Consider the following 25,084-nt stretch of genomic DNA (forward strand, 5'->3'; position numbering starts at 1 on the left):
TTTTGTAGTTTGATAAATGTCATGTATTGAATTTAATATATTATACTTTTCTCAAAATATACTATGATACAGTGCATTTACATGTTACACACAACTTTGCAGTTTCCCAATGGCATATAGAGTTGGACTTTGCTGTACAACACACTCATGTAAAAATAGGCCTGTAAATTGTTCTATTGCTGCACATGTTGTCAATGCATGTGATTAAAGGTCAAATTGCCCTTTTTCTGTCTACAGAATTTGAATATGAAAAAATATATAGCATCAACGGTAACGCGACTATGTTCAGGTGCACAAAGGAAAAACTACGGCAAGTATCGGACAGTGCCCAGCATTTTGAATTTGTTACGCATTTTCCCTCCCTCAGTGAGTGTGCTAGATACGGTTTGGAAATACATTCAATCTATGAAATGGGTCCAAAATATAAGTTTCCAGTTCGTCTGCTCTTCCAGCATTAGACAAAACTGTACCAGTAAATGTTTAAAAGCACGATACGGCTTTTCATTTTTTTCACAGTGTCACAAAAATTGTCGAATGGAACAAAGTCCAACTTTAAAGTTCACCTTCTTCAAGTCCTACTGTAATTCTCATACAAAAGCATGCAAAAAGTACATGGGCTATAGTTCTGATGCAATACCTATTAAACAATTAATTAAAAAAAACCAACATCCAACAAACAAACACCCCAACACCCCAACAAACAAACAAACAAAACAAACAAGTTGTGTTAAATACGTGATAATGGGTCTAAAGTTGGAAGTAATTTTAACTTCATAATTGTCTACTTAATTAATTCCACTTGCCTGACAGTTATGCAGAACCTATGAAAAACTCAAACTTGTTACTGATGTTACGTAAAATAAAATCAACTAAACAGGTCACATGGCACTTTAAGAATACATAGAAAATTACAATTAATTGAATTATAATAAAAAAACTTTCAACCAAACATAGCTTCAGATGCTAAAAATGCTAATTTCCTCAATCAATCAATCTTGATCTCATTGCCAGCAATTTGATCGTTTTATATCACATATTTTCACATCACATACATGTACCCAGTTACATTCACAAGACTAGCAAACACATGGACTCATTGCTGTTTATAAGGGCATAACTCGGTGCTCGGCCGGTGCATTTAAGATCAGCTCAGGAGAACGGAGGTGACTAATGCCCGAGCAGCATAAGACCGGCCAAGCACATATTTAGTCCCTTAGTAATTATATTTCAACGAATGAGAAATCTAGGAATTGGACCAAACATGAAATGCGATGCAGACATGACCTGTAGGCACATGCAGTGTTTCAGGTCTTAGTGGTTGCTGAGTAATTTGTACTAAACAACCGAAAGAGTTATTAAAGACAATGACCTTGATGCACCCTAGTCTGTGTTACTAATTGGGTAATACATGTTGTAGAATGGAATTGAACACAACAGGGGTACCTTCCATATACATGTACCCAAAATATATAGAAGTCATTTGTACTTTTTTTTCTCATATAACAAAATCCATTCATTAATTTTGAACATCCCTCAGAATGACACTTACTAGTCCTTCAAAGTGAAACTATTCCTCAGAATACCACTAGCTGATGTACATTTACATGTGTGAGTAAAAGCTATTGCACAATTGTGCATTAACTCACATTCAAAACAAATTTTCAAAACGGACATCGCAAACTGGATACTGTTCTGGCGTCTTCCCTCTTGCCATGTATTACTTGTGCTTGAGGATGAAGGGCTCGGTGAGGTAGACTGGTTCCTTCTGTGGCGAGTACATGATGACGTGGTGGTGGTAGAACTCCAGAATATCCTCCACCATGTTGAAGTCATGGTGGGCGATGTGAAACTTGTGGTTGGGCGTGGTCTGGATGACGTAATGGTGGACCTTGGAGCCATACAACACCGACAGCATCAGGTCACCGGTCTGTCAAGGCAGGAAAGTCACACATCTGAGAGTGATTTCACTGTCGCATGCATGTGTGTGGTGAAAGTTGTATAGAAATCAGTTCGACCGAAACTGAATTGAAGTAGCACTTGTTGGAGAAACTGTCTTCAGTCATAACAATTGCCCAAATTGCAAGCTTGTGGGTAGCACTAAATGACCCCTTCAGATACCAAACCGTAGTTGTTTTGTTTGCATTAGTTTGGAGAAAAATGTAATAATGTGATGAAAGAGCAGAGAATGTTCAGTTGTGATTCACATATAAAGGAACATTTCAACATTCAAAACGTTCATCTATAAACTCATGCAAATATATCAAGTTACAATCAATCAAGAATTGAAGGACAACTTTACAAGGCAATAAACGTGTGCGAAAGACAGCAAGCTCTTTGAAATTGCTGTTTTGCTGAGTATAATACCTTTTACCCTGCATGGGGGTAAAAGGGGGCTAAGATAATGAGACATGAAATTCAATAGCAACTCCACTGGTGGTGGAAGTGGTGGGGCAGAGGCTCCCACTTTTTGCAGGTCCTATCATTGGGGAGGGCATAATGGATCAACCCATTAATGGCTGATGCCTGATGGTCTAACAACTGCCCCCCCCCTTTAAAAATCGTTCCGCTGCTCAGAATTGTTATTCAACTTAGCAATGAATACAATATAGAAAAACTCCTATTGAATTTGACTACAAAACAACAATGAAAAAAACCACAATCGCAAAAATAAATAACAAATTAGTATCGTTATCTCCACTTGTAAAATATGCTAATAGTTTGAGTTGTTAAGATCCTCCAATGAAAAATGAAACCTGCTTCAATTCAGCACCAAACTCTGCCAACTCAATTCCTCCTTACCCAGTCAACAGTTAACCCTGTTCTGAACCCTCCAATTTTATATTTGGATTAGGGTTCATGAAATCAAGACTAACACAATTGTTTTTTCCAAATGTTGACCAAGTGTCTTTGCTCCTCAGTTTTCTGATAATCTTCCATGTATCCATTGTTGGATCAGCTCACACACAAATACAGTGTGAGGCCCAACTCTCTCTGCACCTGCCACAATTTCACTGACCCGTTGCCAGAGCAGCAGGTGTGGCACCACCGGAGCTGTCTTGCAGCTTGGAAAGTTCCACTTGACTCATGCACTGGCCCAATCACAATGGAGCAGTCACGTGCCCAGCTGTTGCCTAAAGTCAAACAGTGACGGATCATTTTTTCCCCAGTAATTGTTCAGATCATGGAAGTTGATGACAGAGACTTTTTTGTCTGGATTGTGACAACCGACTGGAGGACAGGACCTTGTTCAGAGAACTTTCAACTTGTATGGGTCAGGCAAAGTCTGACCACTCTTTAACTCCCTTCCCTAATCTGTGCCAAGCTTATTCCACTAATAAAAAGCAGTGCTCCTTTGCGGAAGGATAAGGGGTGGCAGGAGCTACAAGTGTTTCTAGTGGTCTGTACAACCTTTTAATGGAAATCATCTCATTACAACAAGGTTAACAAGTTGGACCCCACATCTATATTACCACCAAAAGTTTAAACTGTAATGATTTAGTCCGTGCCGAAGTATGATAAACATGTACCGTTGTCTGTGTCCATAAGCAAGGCAGTTTTACATAACCTTTTCTGCCTCTGACGGAATTAATCGATCGCGCCAGCTGAGTCGCATGACCTATAGTGGGTATCAAAAATCAACCAACATGGCATCCTTCCATAGCAAAGTCAAAGTCACAAGTGTTTTTTACCTAAAATAATGCAGATTTTTGGTGTAGTGCTCAACACATCAGTAGTCTGAGTACTTAACCAACCGTCAGCTTTATTTCTGGTAAATGACACTTATGACACACTTTGCTATGGGAGGACGCTATATTTGCTGTTTGGTATCCACTATACATGTAGGTTATGAGATTTACTGGGTGCAGTTGGTCTATTAGTAGAGATACGGTTGTGATAGAGTTAAGGCGCCTTTCTATGTGTATTTTTTTGGTGCGTTGCATGCACGTGTTCATGTGTTTCACTTTCATGGACACTAAAATCGACTCCATTAACATAACACACGTGTGCATTGCGTTTGGTCATCCAAATTGCCCCCTGGAGCGATTCTGATGGATACGTAACGCTTGGCGCAAGTGTTGACGCCCATATGGAAAGGCGCCTTTACAGTGTGGCTGGAATAACTCCAACAATGCGTTACTAATTTTGGGTAAGTGGATTGCAATCTACAGAAAGGCAGCTCACAATGGCAGTTTAAGTGCAAATATGAATTTGACATTTGATTTTCCATACACCCTACAGGGTTAGGATTAAGCTTCACCCTTGTTAGCCACTGTACAATAAGAGCTTTCTGCATGCTCAGTTGTGGGAGATAATTCAAAAGACTGCATGGATAGCAAACCCAAGATCTTGTGTTTTTTACTGAACACACAGTGCTGAACAAATTACATGTATGTTGGAAAGGGCCAGTCAAATATTCATATTGACATCTCCTCAATGCAAATAATTCTATCAATGGAACAGTTTCCTAATAATGCCAGATTGATCTGGGCATTAAGAGTGGAGATTAATATTTCACACATCAAAATCAGAACAGAGAAAACCTCAAATGTTCTCTTCCTCACAGCTGTTGACAGCTCAATCAACACAATTGCAACAAAGGTGAAATTGATGTAGATGGGAGTTGGAGAAAGTAGCATATTAGGCAACAGTTCTGAGGCAATCCAGCATCACATTTTTTCCCTTTTATGTTTTTGCAGAGCTTGGTCCAGTTAAGACTTGTGCGTGCCAGTATGTCATAAGTAGGATATCTATCTTCACATCCAACTTGTCATCACACCCCTTACCTACCAAAAAATGACTCAACATGACAAAGCTCTCTTGTCTGTCTCAACTCTGTGTCAACTAGCAAGGTTCTTACTCCTGGGAAGAGGTATGCAGAGCTGCACATCAAGGAGCAGGCAGCCAAACTCCAGGTGTATGACACATACACACTACGTCGGTGACTCAAAGCCAAACATAAGCCCTTGGGATCCTGGAGTGGGGCAGTGTGATGGCTGATAGAGACTTTTCATTCACATAAGATTCATTTGTTGCACTCCTTTCATGGACTATTGTGTCCTAAAATGTTAGGTTGAACATTTTTTTTCTTCAGGTTGCTGTCACTAAGGATCAATGTTTGCTACAACAGGCCCACATGTACAGCAGGCAAGTTCAAATTATGCAGTAGTCTGTCTCCACAGACTTCTCAGATGCTGTGGGAGTTCACGACACACAGGAACGAGACATACATGTACACGTATGTACATCAACCAGCTCATCAGGCAGCACTATGCTTACCTGTCAGCTGCCCCTACAAACACAGATTCCTGGAGTGTATTTACGTTTCCTCGTGCACAAGGTGGTTGAGGATACTCATTTTCTTCTAGTCAAGAACCACTCATCAGGAATCGGCCCTAAAAGAGCTGGGGGAAGAGCAGGATTTCCCAAGATTTTCTCCAATATCATTGCAGCACATTTTTTAAATATTCTGAGCCTGAAAGACTATTTTTTGGAGGGGGGTAACATCTTGCATTCATTTTGACACGAATTATGTGAAAATCAGACATGGCGTTCTCTCGTAGCATGTCTTTTGCCAAGACAGGTCTGCCAAAAATCTGCACTATTTCCACTGGTGTGCTCAATACATACATGTATGGGCCAACACGAGTGAGGCCATGAGCTTCAAATGACCATAATATCAAAACCCCATAAACAATTTTACCGATAATAGGTGTCTTTATATGCGTGCTAAGTTGTAAAACGATTGGACGTGTGACTGCCAAGGTCTGAGATGTTCGGAGTTGTGAGATGGTTGAAAGTAACCCAGCTCTGTCTGTTAGGGTTATAGAAAGTGTGTTGGAGTGTTGCATGGAATGATGGCAGATCTCTCCTCTCTCCCTTCCCATGGGTCAAGCATCAGCAGTACCATACGTGCCACAATTAAAACATAATACAGAGGCAACATGCTCTGTTGACACTTGTCACAAGTAGCTCTGAGTGCATAAATCAGATCAGGGAGTTTTGGTAACCGAGTTGTAGCAATCAACGTTCGTCTGCAGATTTCAACATCCAGTCTCAATTACTTTTCTGACAGTCTCTTTCACTTTCCTCCACCACTGCAAAACAAGACGTGTCAGCCCTGCTTTCAAACCTCCCTGCCATGTCCTCTGCCAGTTGCATTGAAACCTGTATGGCAGGAAGTACCTGAACAAGACAGGAAAACAGGGCAGGTTATGCTAACTCATAGCGTGGGACTTTTTCTCCCCGTCTTCCTACTCCCCAGCCATGGATTCCAAGACATCCCGTCATGTTCACGCTGTCACATGTGAAGTTGATACAGACCAGACTACCTGTACCTACCCTTTAAATACTCCTGGCAAGTGTATCCCAGGTTGTAATTTTTGGCATCTGTATCAGCTGTATCTTTCATCCTACCAACCTTACGTCAAAATAATCCCAATGTAAACAGTGCAAACAGTCCGGTCTTTGCACGGGTGCAAGGTGCATGCATGGTGGCAATGAAAATGAAAGAGGGTATATAATATGTACTTGTGCACAGAGCATGCGGCGCCCAAAAAATGTAGATCGGTGCATTTCAGTTTTTTGAGTTGTTACACTGGTAAAACCGCCCTTTGATATTGCCAATTTTAACAGTCAAACATACAACTCAGCATCTTAACAGTTGGAAATTGAGAATAGTATGCTGAAATTCCACTTCAGAGAGAGAGAAAAAATAACTACAGCAATGTGTCTTGCTCTAGAAAACAGCTACGTGTACACTGTCCCTAATCCCATGGAGAGGGTTGAAGCCAACTTTGATTACTGCTCCAGAGCTCAACACTTTCATGTTGCTTTGACAATAAGACTCAAACTAAGGGCTTGTAACAGCTTTTGAGAAAATCCCAAACCAGAACCTACGCTTTACGATTTGCGTCAACCTAGAAATATAAATGACAAGGCAAGAACAATAGCACATGGATAGTGATGACATCATACTCTCATAGGGCCCTACTGTACCCCCTCCTTTCCCATGATGACAGCAACTCTTGGAAGGGTCAGTCCAGTGTCACCAATTGCTGAAGGTTAATCTCAAAACACATCTGGAAGTGGTTGCTCCTCTCCATTGTTCTCAGTTTTAACTCTTGTCCAACGGTGATTGGAATTGGGACAAATGCTGAATCCAAGCGTCCATGTCTTCCTAATTGGAAATGACAGCCCAATTGAGACTGTTGCTTCAACCGTGCTTCAAACGGTGTGATACACAGGAAGATTTCATTAGAACACTAGGGCACAATGAGATCATACATGTATGCTTTCAAAAATACAGCTTAACATACTTAATGTCTTTGTACCCTGTGCCCTGTTTGCATAATATGCTTATATTGCTGTGGGCCTTTCAAATCATGCTCAATTTGTCCTGAGATCTGATAACTAGTGGCTCTTGAGATGACATAAAAGACAAGAAAAACCAAAACTCTACGGCTGCTGAGATACTTGTTAATATATGTGATTTGTGGAAAGTTATAGCTCAGTGTCTGTGTTATGAGGCTTAGTGGAGGAAAATGAAAGGAAAAGCAAAACCCTCCATTAAGTATTTACATGTACCCCCCCCCGACTAAATCTGTCCCATTACCTCAAAAGTCACACTACCTTAAAGTGTAGCTGCAATGAATTTTTGTTAGACACAATTTTTCTGCAACTTTGTACTCTTCTTCAATGTGTGAAAACTCCTTTATATTCCTATTTGGTTAAAAGCGCAATTTTTAAAACTCTTAAAATATCCATGCTTTCTTAGACAGTGCTGTTGCTGTGATGTCATTCAGAGAAGACATAGTTCAGTACATATTTTTGCTGCTCAAATTTTGCACCCAGATTTTACATACTGAAGACATTTCTGAGAAAGGGTTTGATGGTTGCTTATTGCTATGCAAAACAACACAGAATCAGCAAAGAAGAGAAAAATTTAGTCCAGCAAAATCTACAAAAATGCAGCTTTTTAGTGTGCAAACAAATGTAACATTAAAGCTTTCTTCCTGGGATGACATCACAGTTTTGCTCACGAATATGGAAACATCATAAGTATACAGGCCAAAAAAGGCAGAAAAATACCCTTTAATGAAATAGTGAAACAAAAGTTCAAACTAAAGACATAAAGGTGCATTTTAAAGCATTGAATAAAACAAATTGATTGCAGTTACCCATTATTGTAGGTCAATCAAAGCATGCTCAAGTTGTCCAATGACACATATCCACCGGAACCCTTTTGAAACTACTGCCACTAATGCCTTCACATCATCTGCATAACAAACATTGTGACCATTGGGAGTTTCCGTTGCTGATGCCAGTGACCACATACATGTATGTATGCACTCATGCCCAGTGATTTTCGGAGAGGTGATTAAAAACTGAATGAAACACTGTGATCTTCACTGCAGTGCAGGATAACTCACCCTATGTGAACTATCCCGTACGAGATACTGACAGGACTGGCCCTGAGACAGCATGAGGAACTCGCATTCCTGCCGCAGCATGCGTCCATAATACCAAGGCTGGTTGCCTGCACATCCAAAAGAAAATAAACATCTTGTACTGTAAGTCGCACTTAAAGTATCGGCATTGCTTTTACACGTTAGTGGGTAAATCACTTTTGGGGACTTTTTCTGTTGGTTGCGATCCTCTTGAATCAATGATGCAGGTGCAGGTAGAAGGTAAACTGGAGACTGACTGTGTGTGGCTGAGTTTGGCAGTCACAGCCAAACACCACTGTCAACCATGGGATTATAAAATCCACAGATTTTCAAGCTTGCTCTTATTGGAGAATACATTTAGAGATGAGACAAGGTTTGCAGGGGGCAACTTACCATAACTGGGTCTTTCCGGTTTTGACTTGGAGCTTGCTGAGCCGTTGCTGTCTCCACGGTGCCTCTTCCCATGACCCCGCTTTTCCCTATCACCATGGTGACCCTTCTTCTCAGCATGTGCTTTTCTCTCCTCCCGTGATTTCTTCTCTCCAGTGTGTCGCTCCCGGTGTTTCCTCTCCCGTTTCTCTCCATCCTTGATCAGGTGGCCCAGGGCTTTGCTGATGCTAGAGGATTTCTCAGCTTCTACGACCTTCCCACCAAGGCTCCCGGTGCTGCCGTGGGAGTCCCGCCGGGGTGAGCTGGCATGGCTTGGTATTTCAGGCTTTGGACTGGACGGGACCTCGGGGGCAATACCATGGGCAACTTTCAGTGGTGCCAGGCCGTGATGGTTGCTGATACTGAGCCCAGAGCTGTGGTGCAAGTGTCCATGCTTGCAAGGTGTGGCATACAGGGCCTCAGACGAGTCGTTCAGTTGCTGATGAGCTGAAGCAGAAGAGCCCTGCTTTGACTTGATGTTGGGGCTGGCTGAACCACCTGGACACACTGGTGTGGTAGCAGCACCGATGTGGCTTAGGATGGCCGCTGTGCTGCCAAAGCTGCCCTGCCGAGTGTGGCCATGCTGCTTACCCTGCTGGTACTGGCTGCTGACCTTGGCCTGGCTGCCTGGATGGGTATGATGGCTGGCTTGGTTATGTTGGTTGCCTTGGCCCTGGTGATGATGGCTTGCTTGGTGATGTTGGTGGCCTTGACCCTGGTGATGCTGATTTCCTTGGTGATGCTGATTGCCATGGTGATGCTGATTGCCTTGGTGATGCTGGCTGCCTTGGTGATGCTGGTTGCCTTGGTGATGCTGGCTGCCTTGGTGATGCTGGTTGCCTTGGCCTTGATGTAGCTGGGTGCCTTGGTGGTGCTGGCTGCCTTGGTGTTGTTGGTTGCTGTATTCAGCGGCGACTGAGGAAGATGCAGCATGCACATTATTACTGCTGTGGGTCCTAGGTGCCGGGATAGGACGGCTGGAATGAATCTCCAGGCTATCTCGAGGAGAATCACTAGCATTAGAGCATCGATCCTTGGAGTGAAAACAAAAATTACTATCAACATTTTATATAAGTTTGTAAAATGGGCAAGTGGATCCTTGTTCATCGTCACACAAAGAAGTCTTCAAAACCATGTTTGATCATTTATTTTGAAAAAGGAGGGGTATTAAAGCAACAACTTTGTCTACATATGACCGTGGGAGAAATAATGCAAATTCTTTTTGTCAAAAAATTGAAGAAAGTCTTTAGGGTGGCTTAGAACTGAGCTCCGCTAGGATGGCTCAGGGAAGGTAAATATGGATGTTCAAACATTTAAAACCTTTCTCTCACCAGACTGACAGTCCGGTCATCCAGGAAGACATTCTCGTAACGATGGGAATTGTCCTGCTTGGCTTTGCAAAAGGCAACATTCATGTAGGTGTCATCACCAACTTGTTGGGTTGCTGTGGTTGAATCCAGACTTGCCTGCTGGTGGGAAGGCGGTGAGGGCATCGGTCGTTGGTTCAGATACAAGGGATCATTGATGCTCTCTGAGGACGATTCTCTACTCTGTTGCCCAAACCGCGGGGCAGGGATTGGTTTGCGAGCTTGTTGCTGGGAGCCATCCATGTATCGATACTCCCCAGATGCTGTTTTCTGGCCGTCCGGTGAGCCCCGTTCCCTACTAGACTTGATAATTGGCAGAACAGGAATGAACTTGGTACCCACCGAGGACACATCAGAGAGCTGGCTTGGCATCCCTTCCTGGGGTGAGCTGTCCCCTGAGGAAGAGTGGCTGCCAGAGTGGGAGGCATAGCCGTCTGGCTCGCCCGAGATGCGGCCAGTGAGCTTACGGCGGGCGAAGGCCTTCTCCAGCTCGGTGCGATGACGCTTCATCACAGGCGAGCTGCGGAGGATGTTAGCCGCTTCAGGCGAGAGGGGTGGGGGTTCAACAGCAGCACCACCAGCCCCTGAAGACACGTTGAACTGCTGCTCCTGGGTGCACAGTGCTGCCATTCGGGCCACCATAGCTGGATCGTTCACAACTTCATAGCCGTCCCCAGAGGAGGACTTCCGACGTGCTTTCATCCTTATAGCCTGCATAGCATGGGTAAGTTGACAAGACGGGGCTGAACTGGATAGCATCCCTGAATCCAGTGATGATGCCTGTGCCTTCTGGAGATCGACTCTTGTCCGACTACTCACTAACTCTGCCTCTTCCTCCTGGTAACCCTGCTCTGCAGTGTCAGGGCTCCAGGGCTTTTCTCGAGGTGGAAGTGTGCGCGTCTTGGGTGGTGCAGGCTCTGTCTCTTGCTGGGCCTTGATGGTCTCCACAATCTCTGGGTCACTGGGAAACTTTCGGGAGCGGGTGGGTGTGGACAGGGCTCGCCTTCGGGGTGGCGAGTTGGGAGGAGTCTTTGGGGTTTCCAGTTGCTGCTGTTGCTGCTGCTGGTGCTGGTATGAAACAAATATAAGAGAAGTGGCATAAAAACACACTTTTCTGACTCTGGCTGGTAACCATTTCAAGTGTGTGTGCTTTCATGTCAGCAAACTGGATTCAGCTATCATATATCATTGTACGAATGAGGACATAACAACCAAATCAAATGTATCTTTTGAAGCCCAAATCCACTTAATGAATTCTTAGGACCCTCTCTAAAAAAAATCTTGATACATTGTATTAATCCAGGGAAGTTGTCTCTAGATGTCGGCATAGTCACATGACCCAACATGTCAGACCAGCATGATGATTCAAGTGGTGTACAGACCACAAAAAGCCGACAATGGCAGACAGCCAAGTAATACAATGTCAAAAACACCTACTTAATGACTCTGCAACTTCCAACCATGGCCTGCTGCCAATCAGGTGAGGCTATTTCAAAACTCTGATAAAGGTTTCAGGAAAACCACAAGATTTTAATCCCTGCACACCTAGACTGCATGCTTTACAGCATTTGCAGAATTGGCTGTTCATACTTGTTGACTGCAAGGGTTAGCAAAATCAGGCCACATTATCTATCCAATATGTCCAGCATAATAAGGACCATGCATAGTCTGCTCTGTGTAAACCTGGGACGGATATCACAATGAGCTGACTCATGAAGTTGATTCACTTTTTTTTTCAGTTTGAGTGTCTTAGTGCAGGTATATTTACACCATTTCCCCCCTCCCACAAAGTCACACTGACTTGCAAAACATGCTTAAAATGCAACCTCGTAATTGAACAGATAAAGCTAATTGCCCTTTGGAAAAGGCAAACCACTGGTATCTAACAAATCAACAACATGATGAAAAACACACGAGATGTACTTATCATCGTGGGTTTTACTTCTGATGGATTTAACCTTCATGTACCATTACATTTTGTGCACTGTATATGCACATCATAAATTTCTTTATATTAGAAAACCAGTTGTCAAAGAAGTACATCATTCACACGTGCATAATTTTCAAAATGTTTTTTAGACGTCCAGCTATTTGCCCTGCCCTGAGAAATGAGTCCTAATGCCATTTTTCAAAAAATTTTTTCACTCCTCATTTAGAAAGAGCAAGTCAAGTTTTCTGTATCATTTCTTTTGACATCCTGATAAAGTGGTCATTGAGTGGGTAAAAAAAAGGATTCCTGTTGATTTTCATAGGACTTGAAAGGTTCTTTCCAGCCCGAAAGTCAAAAGTGGCTCTAGCAACTTGTTACTCATTTTCAGAGTGAGTCTCAATGTATCTTCTATTTACCTGCAGCTGCGCCTCGCTCAGTTGACTCCCCTTACGTTCCAGTTTGGCATGGGTCCCATGCCCTGCCCTTTTCCGTCCCCCACCCCCAACCGGGCCCCCTGGGACCGAGGTGCTGACTCTGGTGGCCTGATGGCTACTCTCCTTGCTGGACTGCGAGGCGAAGGTGAAAGTGGGGGCTGTGGAGCTGTGGTGAGGGGGAATTTCGGGAACTTTAGACCTTGTCCCTCCACTGTCGGCCTTGTCCTGACTGGCACTGGTAGATGTCGGACTGGAAATTTCCAACAATAAATATGATGCATCACTGCCGGGGGGGCAAAGGAAGCCACTTGGCAAAGGGAGTCAAAGAAACACAAAAACAGAGGTGGAGGGGATGAAAATTGCTTAAAAAAAACTCAAAATTGACTCCCTTCTGCTGTTTATGTTCATTTTAAGCTGATAAGTGCTTTACTCCCCCCGGAAAATGCCCCCACTCCACCTCCAGGGCTTACCCCCCCCCCCAAAAAATCCTGACAATGCCCATGGCATCAGCATGCTAAAGACATCTAGTTGAAATGGTGCTAACCCTCCCTTGTCTTGTTCATTACATTCCTGGAATTTCAAGCGTTCTTTGGAGAAAACTTTGGAATTGTTTGTGTTTTGGAACAATATGTGTAGTTTGTGTACTAGGATAAAGAGGCATTGGGAACAAAGGAAAATACTTTCTAGCTCTCACAGAGTGCCTTAACCATTTGCTGCCGGGGGGGACCTGTTTTCGAGCACATAGGCTTTATACATGGAGCCGGGGAACCCGAAATGGGACAAAGGGAACAGGCCTTGTAACAAAAGACCGAACTCAGAACAAAAGACCAGGTTGATGGGCATTACCGACATTTTTTTACTCTCACTAGTGGAGATAATCCAGCCTTGTTTTGAAACAGTATACCACGGTTTGGGGCATTTAGAGCGAGCGGATTACCACCGGGGACAAAAGCACTCCACCACTGCAGTAATGAGCCACACAGCAACGCTGCACGCTAATCTGGCCCCTATTAAAAAGAGGTCAGCAGCGCACTGTGCCAGGTTCGTTAACAAAAGAAAGTTATATAACACCGCACAATGTGGGCTCTATTTACAAGGCTCCAGGCCTGGCTTAAATACTTGGGCATCAATAGATTTTGTCTGTCAGACTGGAGTGGCCACCAGACAGTAACTTGTGTGGGTGTAAACGTCCAGTAATTGAAATGATAAATTTCTGAAGAATTCTGAAAACTGAAAATCTTGGAAAAGTCCCGATTATGTGTACTGCATTTTTCAAACCACCCCGCAGCAAGTGGTTAAAGAGAAAAAGACATTTTACACAAATGTGTATAACAATAACGTAACTGCCGAGGAGAGAGCCAGTAATACGAAGAGTTAATACAGCACAGAATGAATATGACTTCCCAAAAAAAATCAGCTCACCTGGCATTTTTGTTGGGGAAAATAATGGTGCTGTAATTGACCCTGCTGCTGTTGCCATTGGAGACTTTCACGACTGGTGACTTGTCTGAGCCATCTCTGAAGAAAGGAAGATTGGAGTAAATGCAGATGGTAATTGAAAGATACTGTATTTTGCAGAAGGAAATTGTTTCTATCTAAAGCCACTCCAAACTGTACATTTGACTAATATCTGTTACTTTTTACAATCAGTCACACCATTTTCACCTAAAATCACCTAAAGGAAACATAGGGATAACTCCTAGGAAAAGGATTTACTGAAAACCTGAATTACAAGTACTGTTTGACTGTAAAGAAATGGCAGTAACGGGAAGAAGCAAAGTAAATCTGATTGACTACCGATAATAACTTGCTAATAGCAGAACCTTTGGTGCCGAGTAAAAACATCATGCCAATAACAGCAGTTTCGTGGCACTGGGTCCAGAGGAAATAGAGGTAATTTGTTCCTCTGGCTTGTTACAGGGTATGGAATTAGCTGATCGAATTCTTGGCAAATGCCTGATTAAATTTCATGTATTTTACTTTCGCATTTGTGTTCAATCACCTGATATTGAGAAGAGCTTGTCAGTCTATCATTTTCAGTACAAATCTTGGAGGGGGTACATGTTAATACTGTCTAGAACTTCCCTGACCCTAGTCTGATATAAGCCCCACCCAGGGGCTAGGTCTTTGGGTGTAGTCAATTTGTCTGCATCCGACTTCATTTTGTCTGTGAATGTTTGTTTACGCTTGTGATTAGGTGCCAGGTGCATGAATACTCCAACAAATTAAATTACCTTCTCTTTGGTGGTCCAATTTCAACCTCCACATAGTTCAGCCTGTACTTGTCTGCTACAAAAAACAAAATACAACAAAAGGCAGGATAACTCTGTGGACATGTTAATAACTTACCGATTGCACCAGTGAAGCACAGAAAATCAACAAAGCCGGTCTGTTTTGCAGAGTAGTACTTCTAAGTAATTTTATGATATCTTTATACAAAAACTGTCCAAGAAAAGTTAGATACATGATTTTCTTCATGCAAACTTCTGCTAGAGTTCTTTCCTGGGCCTAGCTGAAAAACTGATGTTTCATTCTGATGGCACCGTTTTATGATGCTTCAAACCTCTTAACCGTGGTGGGAAATGGAAAATGACAAGGTTAAGGCTCCAACCAATCAAAAGAGAAGCTTATAAGCCCGTGGTGTGTATACTAGGGAACTCGGCCTGGGATTTGAGGGTCACAGAGTCATAATCCATCTCCTTAGCGGTGAAGAATCCCCCTTCGCCACCTGCTCATTTCAACCGGGGAGTTTTTATTAGTTCAGTGCGTCAGCTAGAGGCACCACAGCTAGTTGTCTATCCCAGAGGAAGAGGGGAATATATTCCCAGTCATCATGAACGGCATGTAAGAGATCATCTCAAGCTTGATAAGTTCTAAAAAAAAATTTAACCATGGAACCTGACTTTACTTTGACTCACTTCATGCCAAGAAGGCGTTTGAAAGACTTGCACAAAAGGCTGGATGGTTCCTTACACAGCAACAGGCCAAGTTGTACATCGCAACTTTTCCCCCGACAAAAATTAAAATTACTTCAGAGTAACTCTTATAACACTATTTTGTGCAGCTTTCTTGAATATGGGAAGATGCATGTACCTGATAAAGTTACACTCACATGAAGCATTTTTCTGTTGTCTTAAATCAGTAAAACGTTACTGAAATTATATACAAGGATCATGTTTGTACTGTCTTAAATACAGGTACTGTGAATGCATATCAAGACATTCAGAAGTGGCTAGGATGAGTCACTGGTTTCTGTAGATTGGATGAAGGGATATCATGACACTCATTGTCACTGAATGTTGGATTTCAGCGGACTTGAATCTTTTCTAACACTGAAGCCATCTACTCTTAAAGAATTCCCTCTTCATTAAAAGCAACACAAATCGATCCTGTCATCTCTGATGAATGACAGAATTTGTGGAGTTTAAAAATATCATCATGGAGGAAAAGGGACAGAGAATTAGTTTTATTCTGAGTTTCCTTTGTGGTTTGGGACTGTTGCCAGGTGCAGAACGTGATTTCCGTGAACACCGGACACTGCTCCCACTGGCTGGAGGCCCCAAAGGGGCTCACATTTTAAAGTGAGTTTTAAAGTCTTGTGAGAAATTCCTGGTTTAAAGTGGAAACCAGCCCATCTTCTTTCCGTTAGTTTCATGAAGCAGCTAGGCGGGAAATTCTGCACTGCTGAAGGTTATTGCCCAGAGCACTTCAAATTTACAACATTTCCACTAAATTATGTTTGTGATTTTTTACATTCTAAACGAATTAGGTAATTATTACACATTTTTCATGCAAATTTCTGACCTTTTTTTGTTAAAAAAGAATTCTCCATATTATGTTTTTCTTTCCTTCCCCTTGAATAGTATGACATCTTCATTTCCAAATGACACTGTAGACTCGATCTGCATATTACACAATAATCACATAATATGCATGTCACTTCTCCTTGTGATAAGGGCGTTTCACAATAGTGCGCCAGCAAGAGTTTGCAATGCGTTGGTCAATCATAACACGCGAAATTTGTTGACCCTTTCCAGACGCGTATTTGGTCAACAAATTTCGCGCATTGTGATTAGCCAACGCGTTGCAAACTCTTGGTGGTGCACTATTGTGAAACGGCCGTATTGATTATACAAGGGAAAAGGCCAGGTAGAATCATGTTTTTGTTTATCATCCTTTTCAGCTAGATCCATTGCCTTCACTTAAAAATGTTCTTCTTCAGGACTCGCTTTCATTAAATCCTTCTGTGCAAATAGTAACAGCCATTTCACCAAAAGTCAGACATTTTCAATAATATGAAACAAAGAACTTATTTTACATGGCCTTTTAATGGCTGAAAAACCAAAAGACACATGGCAATGCGAAACAGAAGCCAGACCCAATACAAAATAAACACATGCATATAAAACTAATCGTTTTCAGTTTGTTTTTCCTTGAAAATTTCAAACACTATGAATTTTTTTCTTCAAGCACAGAAGCATTGGATGAAGGATGATAAACACAAAAACACGTCAACTTTCCCTTTTGCATAGATCTGAGGGCACTATAGCAAAATCTATAATTGGAAATACAGACATTTCGAAGAGGGCTTGCTTCTTTACTAAGTTCCTGACCAAAGTGAATGAGATGCTGACATACTTGTATATGGCACTTGCTAAACGGCGCAATACACAAAGCGACTTGAAATTGCCAAGTGCCCTCTTTTGGTGATGCACAAGGGGTTTGTTCAGCTATTCCACCTAGCCTTACCCGGAATGATTAGGCTCTTGGACTGTTGGCGTCGGAGATGCACATACTTGGATGTTTTGCGAATTAGAAGAATGTTCTCCTTCCCTGTTTGCTGAGCCAGCCACTTGGTGTCCAAATTCTCAGAAAATGAGGCTGAAATTCGTTTAGTTGACAAAACAGACAGCAATTTTCAGACTTAAAACCACACCTGCTCTGGTTTTGTCTATTAAACAACAGAGTTGAAAATACATTTTACCTTCAGAACTAAGGCTTGCCTCCTGAAGAAATTCCCTAAAACTCACACATTCATCTAGGTAAACAACGAAGGATTAAGCAAAACAAAACGAAAAACACAAAACAGAGGGAAAAAGGCACAGCAAACTTTGACCTTTGAAGTCTCACCTTGTCTGGAGGTTACTGTAGACATCATTTTGACTTAGAGGGTGGTGAGCCTTACTCATCCAATGCAGATAATATGAAAAATTGCACTGGATTAACCTGGCAAATCCCTAAAGGAAAAGGGGAAATATGATGTCATTTTACTGCATAATGTAAATGGGCACCACTAAGAATGGAAAATGACACCCTTATTGGCCACTTCGTAAGACATGTGAATGTATAATGTTTACCTCATGACTTCAAGTTTGTTCTACATTGTTCCACTTTGCGGCAAGTACACGAAAGGTCTTTTTTAGTTCGTGTCAGTTTGCGGGGATCTTAATACTCTAATAATGCAATTTTTGCATTTTGTTGTTTTTTTTTGCTTTAACCAATTCTACAGCTGGTTCTGTGCTCTTTGAATAGCATACTGTGAAAATTCACAAAAGATACAATGTGGCCAACAATAAACAAAACTCAGTCAAGCCCACAGGACCAGTGGGTGCTTTAACCTCTACAGCAATCCCTACATTTTGGATGAGAGTGGTAGATAACGCTGAAGCACCCCTTGCAGTTAGTAGACATAAATGTAGCTCCTGTAAACCTGTAACCCAAGGCACAGAAGCAGGCCTTTCAACTGTCAAAGATGACTTTCCTTATTTCAACTGATTAAACACAAATGGAGGTGCGGATTTGAAGTGGAAATTAAATTTGTGTTAGTTGCCTCAAAAGGTTAACAAACATTTCCAAATATTTTAGTGGAAAAAATTCGCATAACTACATGTACATATAAGAAGCATTTTCAGAAATTTCATTTGAAGTTGGTCAAAAGTTCCCTACAAAAAAAACCACTGAAATTCCAAAATTTCCTTTATCTCGGAATTGTCTTTTTTGTTCGTGAATTCTGAAAACTAGGTCCTGAAATTCATGTAAAACTTCAAACTTTTAAAGATCTTCAGTACTGTTCTTGAGATGAGTCTTATCGTTCACCAATCTACTACATGTATGTGCGTACCTTTGCTTTCCTCGTGCACTAACTATGCATATCAACTTTTTTACCTCCCTAGACTCAATCTTGGCAAAAAACTTTTTCTACGTAACCTGGTCTTGATCACACACAGAAACATCCCCCCTGAGCACTGTGCAGTAATACGTTCAAGTAGTTACCACTGGACAAAGACGTCAGCCCAGTGGAGGAAAGAACTCCAGTGGGGGAAATTTGGCAAGAAGACAAAAAAAACCTGTCACACGTATGTGGTGGATAAAAACGAACCTGAACCCAGCAGGCCAGGATATGAAGTTAACGACTGGCTTCCCTCTTGCGAATCTTGTGCTCTGATGACACATGGAATGAGTCACTTTGTCACTCTCATATTGAAAATTTCAACTCGAATTGTATGATTGAAAACCGTGACACTATGCTGTTATCTTTAAGCAACTGCCAATCTTACCCTTCAAATATAAATACAACTGCTTCCAAGAAATTTTGGTGGATTCCTTACTTTATAAAAAAAAAAAAGATATTATGATGCCTAGAACTGATTCTTAAAAGTGATCATTTCCCCTTGCTTTTGTCACATGCCTTTCTCCATTCAAAAATTGTAAACAACATACAGGAGTTGGCATTTGTCAGACAAAATATTTCAAAACATTGAAATCAAAGGGCCTTAGTAAGCCATAGATATTTTGTAGTGCTTCCCCTTCTTTTCTACCTTGAGAAGATTTCTAATACTTTCTTCACTTTACCACACATTTTTTAATGTTGAAGAACTTTTTTCCAAAAATAACTGAGATGAATGAACAATTCAACAAAAATGTTAGACATTTCCGAATCTAACAAGGCTTTCACTTTTCATGATGTAAGCTGAGATTAAAGCTTCACACGAAGAATTCTTACCAATTTAAACCATATACATATAAGTCCACTTTTGCCACCTTTTCAATACACATCCACCTGTCACTTTTTGCCTGTGCTTTCCTGCTTATTGTCACATTCCAATTCAATGCATGTCAGAGATGAATATAGTTTTTGATTAAAGGAAACAAGAAGATGTTATCCTGAAGCAGGAATATGAAAGCATTGTTGTCTCGTTACGCATTAAACATCACATCCAAAACCAAATGCAACACACACAGATCCATTTTTTATACGATTGAATCATTCAATGACAAAATTTAATATGGAGTAAAACCTAGTATTGGATTCCAGTTGTTATAGATTAGGAACTTTTTCTATTCTGAATGTTTAGTTTCATCCACAGACTTCATTATGCTTAGTTGATTATTATTTTAAAAAATAAATATATACTGTGATTGCTGTGAACAAAATTTCAACAATACCGGCCAGAGTGTTTTCTACAGGCACAACAGGTATACAACATCAACAGGCAAACAGTTTCTCTGTAAAAACAAAAAATCCAATCTTTCTTCTCACCTTCCTGAGACTGTTTCATGCAGTTAATAAGTGGAAATATTCCTTGTCGGTTAAGTCCTTTTGCTGAGAGTCAGCAGCTATATGTTCCAGATCAACTGAGTGAAGTTTGTGGCCCAGCTCAGAAAACAGTGAGTCCTGGTATCTCAGTTACGAGCAACTGTCTGCACAAATGGCTAGGTTGCAAAAGTTAGTCATCATCGGCATATTCTTATTCTTGCAGAGACAATCCAGTCATCCAGCAGGAATGGCTTCAAATTTATAGACAGCTAGCAAACTGGAACTTCTGACAGCTGACCACATGCATTACATAAGTCCAAAGAGCCTGGGAAAACCCTTGGCTGAAACTGTGGCGAGCATAGAAGTCAAACCTCAAATCTACAAATAAAAGGCAGCTTGAAAGAGCTCTAACTATACAGAAAATAAAAGTGGAAAAAAAGCTGACGGTGAGAACAACTGGTACACACAACTTTCCACGCTGCGTGAAGCAAGGAAACTGACTGCTGCTGCGTATGGGCATCTCGCAGTACGTCACCGTTTTTCATCAGCAGCCCCCCCACCCCCCAGCTATAAGTAACGTTCACATGTTCTGGTGTCATGGAGGACTGTGCCACGTTTAAGGGGTCACCGGAGACTTGTTACAGTGAGTCATTTATTAGGGATCATCCTGTGTGTGTGGTGGGGGGGGGGAAGAGCCATGTCAATTACTGATACTGAGAAATCAACAAGGGTAAAACGATCTTAACAGATTGACAAAGAGCGTTACAGCATTTACATAAATCCCAACTGAGTGACCGGAATTGACGACTATTGACCACTGACTGGAAACATTCTTTCTGACAGTTTGGGGAAAAATAACAGACACATGCCCACATGTACATGTACATGTATTGTGTTGGCCCATAAATAAATATGAGACGATTAGTTTCTCCAATCTCTTGGTCAAGGCATTAACTAATGACTAAGCAATTATAAATCAAGTTCTGTTGATGTTAGTTTTATCATCATTGGTTTTGCTTGCTTGTATTGAAAACACATATTTACTTGTTTATGGAATTATTGAGCTTTTTGGTGTGGCAATCAACAACAGTGAATGCTTTTGTGGCTCATGTCAGAGCATGGATAATTTCAACATTCAAAATTATCTGCCAGGCTTCTGTGAAAGTTAATAATTACTACCAGGCTTTACAGTAAACAAAATTAAGCTACATGTATATAATTCCATGTGTACAATCAGTATCAATCCAGCAAAATGTGAATACAATTTTGGCTGTGGCATGAGCTACAGATGTACGTTTGGTCACTGCAAAGAACCGTCATCCCACTGCATCTATTCGGGTTTCATCTGATCAGTGTCCCAATCTTGCTTGTTAAAGCCTCCGTCCCATTGCAATAATGCAGCTCTGCACCCTGGTAGCTACATGTAGGCTACTGGGACATGCATGTTATTTGTTTGGACCTAAGAACACAGGATGTCCACACAGAGCAGGTATAACTAGCAAAAACTGTCAATGCAACATTACTTTTCGAGCTTCCATTTGTCAGTGAGTTTTTCTTTTCGCCCCTGGGCAAGACAGTGCTGTAGCACATTCATTGGTGAAATGCATACTGCTGCTGGCACATTTTGAAAGCGTACCTTTATTGCTGACTACACGATGTACTGCACCATTGAATGCTGTCCGAATAAATGTGTTTTCAAGGGAGACTAAAAATGGTCCTCAATCCACCTCAGAAAAGAACCAAGTCTTGAACATACAAGCAAGGAATTTAAACTAGATGAGACTGAATGTTATGTGCACTCTTGTGGCATCAAGATGACACAAAGCACCCGTTACAGTAAATTTGTTGCACATAACCACTATCCTAATTTATTGTAACCCCTCAAACCGTCACTTATTGTCAAATTTTTCAACAAAACTGTCTACTAGGGGATACAAACCCTTCTTCTGCAAATTACTCAACTTCCCTGTTGTTGTAAGGGCATGGCTTCATACTTGGTCTTGGTGGTTATGGGAGCAGTTCGGTGACCGGAGACACAACAATACTGCCCAAATGCCAAAGGAAGTTTCGCATTACTCTGTGCCATGTAGGGGGCTATTTCGAGAGGTTCCGAACCAAATGTAGTAAACTGGTCTCGTCAGAGTCAGTTTAGGCTGACTTCACCCAAAATGCAAGCCCCGTTCCTGTCTGATTCTGCTTTGAGCCACATACATGCAGGGTGACGGCAGTTGGTTGAGACCTCACTTTGAGCTCATGTCAAGAGATTTTGAAAAACCTACATGTAGACCAAGCTGATTGAATGTGGCTATCTGGTTAGGAAATATGATGGATGATACGCCAAATATGAAATGAATGTCCAGTTTCACCATCTTGATGACTGTTCAAGGCTGGTAGATGGTGCCATACACATACATGTACCTAAGATACAGGGACCTCAGTTCCCTCATTCCAGGTAAACTGCTCTGCATAATACAAGTGCAAATGATAACTTGTATGGGAAACATCTTTAAATCACATGCACTGTACAAGCTCTTAAACTTCACGGAATAGTAGAGATGCATGTATATTATATAGAGAAGCAAGGTATTTATGACCAAGGCAAATGCACTGCAAGAGTTCTTGCGGGGGCATGGCTCCACATATCTCCATGTTTGTCATGATGTACAGTACCATGCGACCACTCCCAAATGTCTGGTTTCAGTTAGCTAGTGGTGTTTGCTGCTAGTCTACACTACGGTTCCTCACAGATCTGATGCATTCATCATCTCAGAAGATGATAGCGTTTTAACAGTTGCCAAACTTTTATCATCCAACATACACATGTAAGCTTACAAACTCAAGACATTTCAGTTGCCACATTGGCAGTGATGCCTCTGTAATTAGCCCACAAAATTGAACAAATTGGAGTCTTGCAGTCTGCAAGCAATTTAACACTGTCACAGTTTACACCACTGCATGAAAAACTATGCCTCGACTATGCCAGGAACCATGTAATTAATTCGATATGACAAATGACACTATATATGGAAGTGGATTGAGCTGTACGCGCAAGACAAGCGGAAACATGACCATTGGTAAACCGAGATGCCGGAACACACGTTGCTGCAGTTTGGGCCAGGGTGGGCAGCGGTTCCCGTCAAATCCCACAGGCTAACCAATGGATTGATTGAATTACACCTCACTCAACACCATGTGGTGTAGTTAAACACTGTAGTTAACCCTATCAGCTGCACTACAAGGCCAGGGTCCAATTAAAAAAGTGCCCCCCCCAAATATATATATAAAGAAAAGAAATAACTTGTTTACTGGGGGGATATGCCCATCTCTACTTTTGGTAGATCTTATAATGAGGTGAGGCTGATGAATGGCTGATGTGTGACAGTCACTAATGGCTGCCCACTATGAAAATTGCTCAAATGCCGTTGTGACTAGCCAAGAGTTATTGCATGATATTTGGTATAACAACAGATAAAAGTGCACTCCAAAGACACCCTACAATAGCAGTCTCAATCCGAATATTACTAATGTAACATGGCCCTTTAGGTGGTGATTTTACAGTTGTCCCTCATCTAAGTCAATATTTGTGAACACAAGCGCATAAAAACGATAGTTTGTGAGGTTGGATGGCAAAAGCCTAGCAGGCCTACCTCATATTCGATAGTGAAGTTTGTTCAAATGTTTGGTTTCTGCTACCTTAACTGTCTGTATTTGACATTGTGCCCGAGGTATTTTACTGGAATGTAATCCTGGAGTGAAAACGTCCAGGGCTCAAATCGAGGTATGAAATCAGAGTACATTGTACATCTACGTACAACTCAAGGGCATGCATGTAAGCTACTGGCTTCCCCCTTATCCTGAATATCCGGATGGCATTAATTCAGGGCTAGAGTCACTCAAATGAGTGTTCTTCCATGTCTACATAACTGGCAGATGGTTACAAGTTTGATGGCTTAATTCACAGTTGTTAACGATTTGGAAGTTGATATGACCTTGAACAGACTGCATTAGCCTTGCTGAAAAGTGTACATGTACAAAATACAACAAAGGCCAATATTCTGAATTTTTTTGGTCAGGCTTAGGGGAAAATTTGCACATCCATTTGCCATCCACGTATCTGACCCAACCATCGGATATGCCCTGATCTCGCCCAGGGGAGAACTGAGCAATTATATAGTATCGGTTCAGTACTGGTTGTAGGTGAAAAAGAATTATGTGTGTAATTTTGTACAAATTAAGTGTAGCATTGCAACATGTTGAGTGGTCTTTTATTTCCTTCCTGCATGACTTAGAGTAACCATGATAACTGAGTGCTTGCATGGTCTGCCACATACATGTAGCGCAGGTTTTGTTTTGTAAATTCTGTGAGCATCTTGTCATGTACCTCACACAAATCCTTCCCTCCATATGATGCCACACTGACAAGACTCATGGCGTGCAAGCACCATTTACTTGTATGCACAAACGTTTCACGGGGTGGTGTCCCTGTGTGTGTATCTCATCATAATAAAATCACATACCACACACATCATAAATTTTCTGATTAACGTGAATGAAACAAGTTACAAGACTAGGGGAATACCATCAGACTCATGGACAGTGTTTCAGCATGGAGCAATAACTAAGAACACACCTCTACACGGTTTCAGTGATTTACCTGCACCCTTCTCGAACTGGTTTAAAATCTAACGTTATGCCCGCACAAACTTACGCTGCATCCTAGGCCAGTGGGCGTCGAAAGTACTCCTGCCATAGTCCCCATCAAACATAGGCTAGCTGTATCCTAGCTCTACTAAGTGGAGCTTTAGCATTCCTCTTTTTCAATTAACCGATCCGGTACAAAATTTGAAAAAGAGGAATACTAATAATTCACTTACTAGAGCTAGTTGTATCCCATGAAGGTGATCGGAAGCTGAACACGTGCCGCTCTCTTGAACACGCGC

General features: G+C 41.7%; 1 protein-coding gene across 8 annotated transcripts; it reads right to left on the reverse strand.

Annotated features, from left to right (window-relative positions):
• Nucleotides 1–25,079, reverse strand: LOC110980739 (uncharacterized). 8 transcript variants are annotated; one of them, XM_087141489.1, is made up of 10 exons: nucleotides 24,853–25,079; nucleotides 17,738–17,844; nucleotides 16,412–16,509; nucleotides 14,842–14,893; nucleotides 14,030–14,125; nucleotides 12,590–12,857; nucleotides 10,208–11,311; nucleotides 8,841–9,909; nucleotides 8,430–8,536; nucleotides 1–1,927 (listed from the first exon to the last, which is right to left on the reverse strand). In XM_087141489.1, the coding sequence occupies exons 1-10, from the start codon at nucleotides 24,901–24,903 to the stop codon at nucleotides 1,718–1,720; spliced, it is 3,162 nt and encodes a 1,053-aa protein (XP_086997615.1). In that variant the 5' UTR covers nucleotides 24,904–25,079; the 3' UTR covers nucleotides 1–1,717. The 8 variants fall into 8 exon arrangements, with proteins under 8 accessions (XP_086997615.1, XP_086997613.1, XP_086997617.1 ...); XM_087141487.1 differs by having other exon boundaries at nucleotides 14,842–14,896; XM_087141491.1 differs by lacking the exon at nucleotides 24,853–25,079 and adding an exon at nucleotides 20,148–20,476 and having other exon boundaries at nucleotides 14,842–14,896.
• Nucleotides 25,080–25,084: the final 5 nt, after the last annotated feature.

Source organism: Acanthaster planci, linkage group LG09 (assembly GCF_054643075.1).
Source record: "Acanthaster planci isolate LZ-2023a linkage group LG09, COTS_SCS, whole genome shotgun sequence".
In the NCBI taxonomy this organism is placed as follows: domain Eukaryota; kingdom Metazoa; phylum Echinodermata; class Asteroidea; order Valvatida; family Acanthasteridae; genus Acanthaster; species Acanthaster planci.

Coding starts and splice junctions, on each gene's coding strand:
- LOC110980739 (XM_087141487.1), bottom strand. CDS start 24,903: ATGGGGACTATGGCAGGAGTACTTTCGACGCCCACTGGCCTAGGATGC. Junction 14,897..16,411: donor TTCTTTTTTAACAAAAAAAG/GTCAGAAATTTG, acceptor TGTTTTTTGTAG/CAGACAAGTACAGGCTGAAC. Junction 8,537..8,840: donor ACCGGAAAGACCCAGTTATG/GTAAGTTGCCCC, acceptor TTGGATGTGCAG/GCAACCAGCCTTGGTATTAT.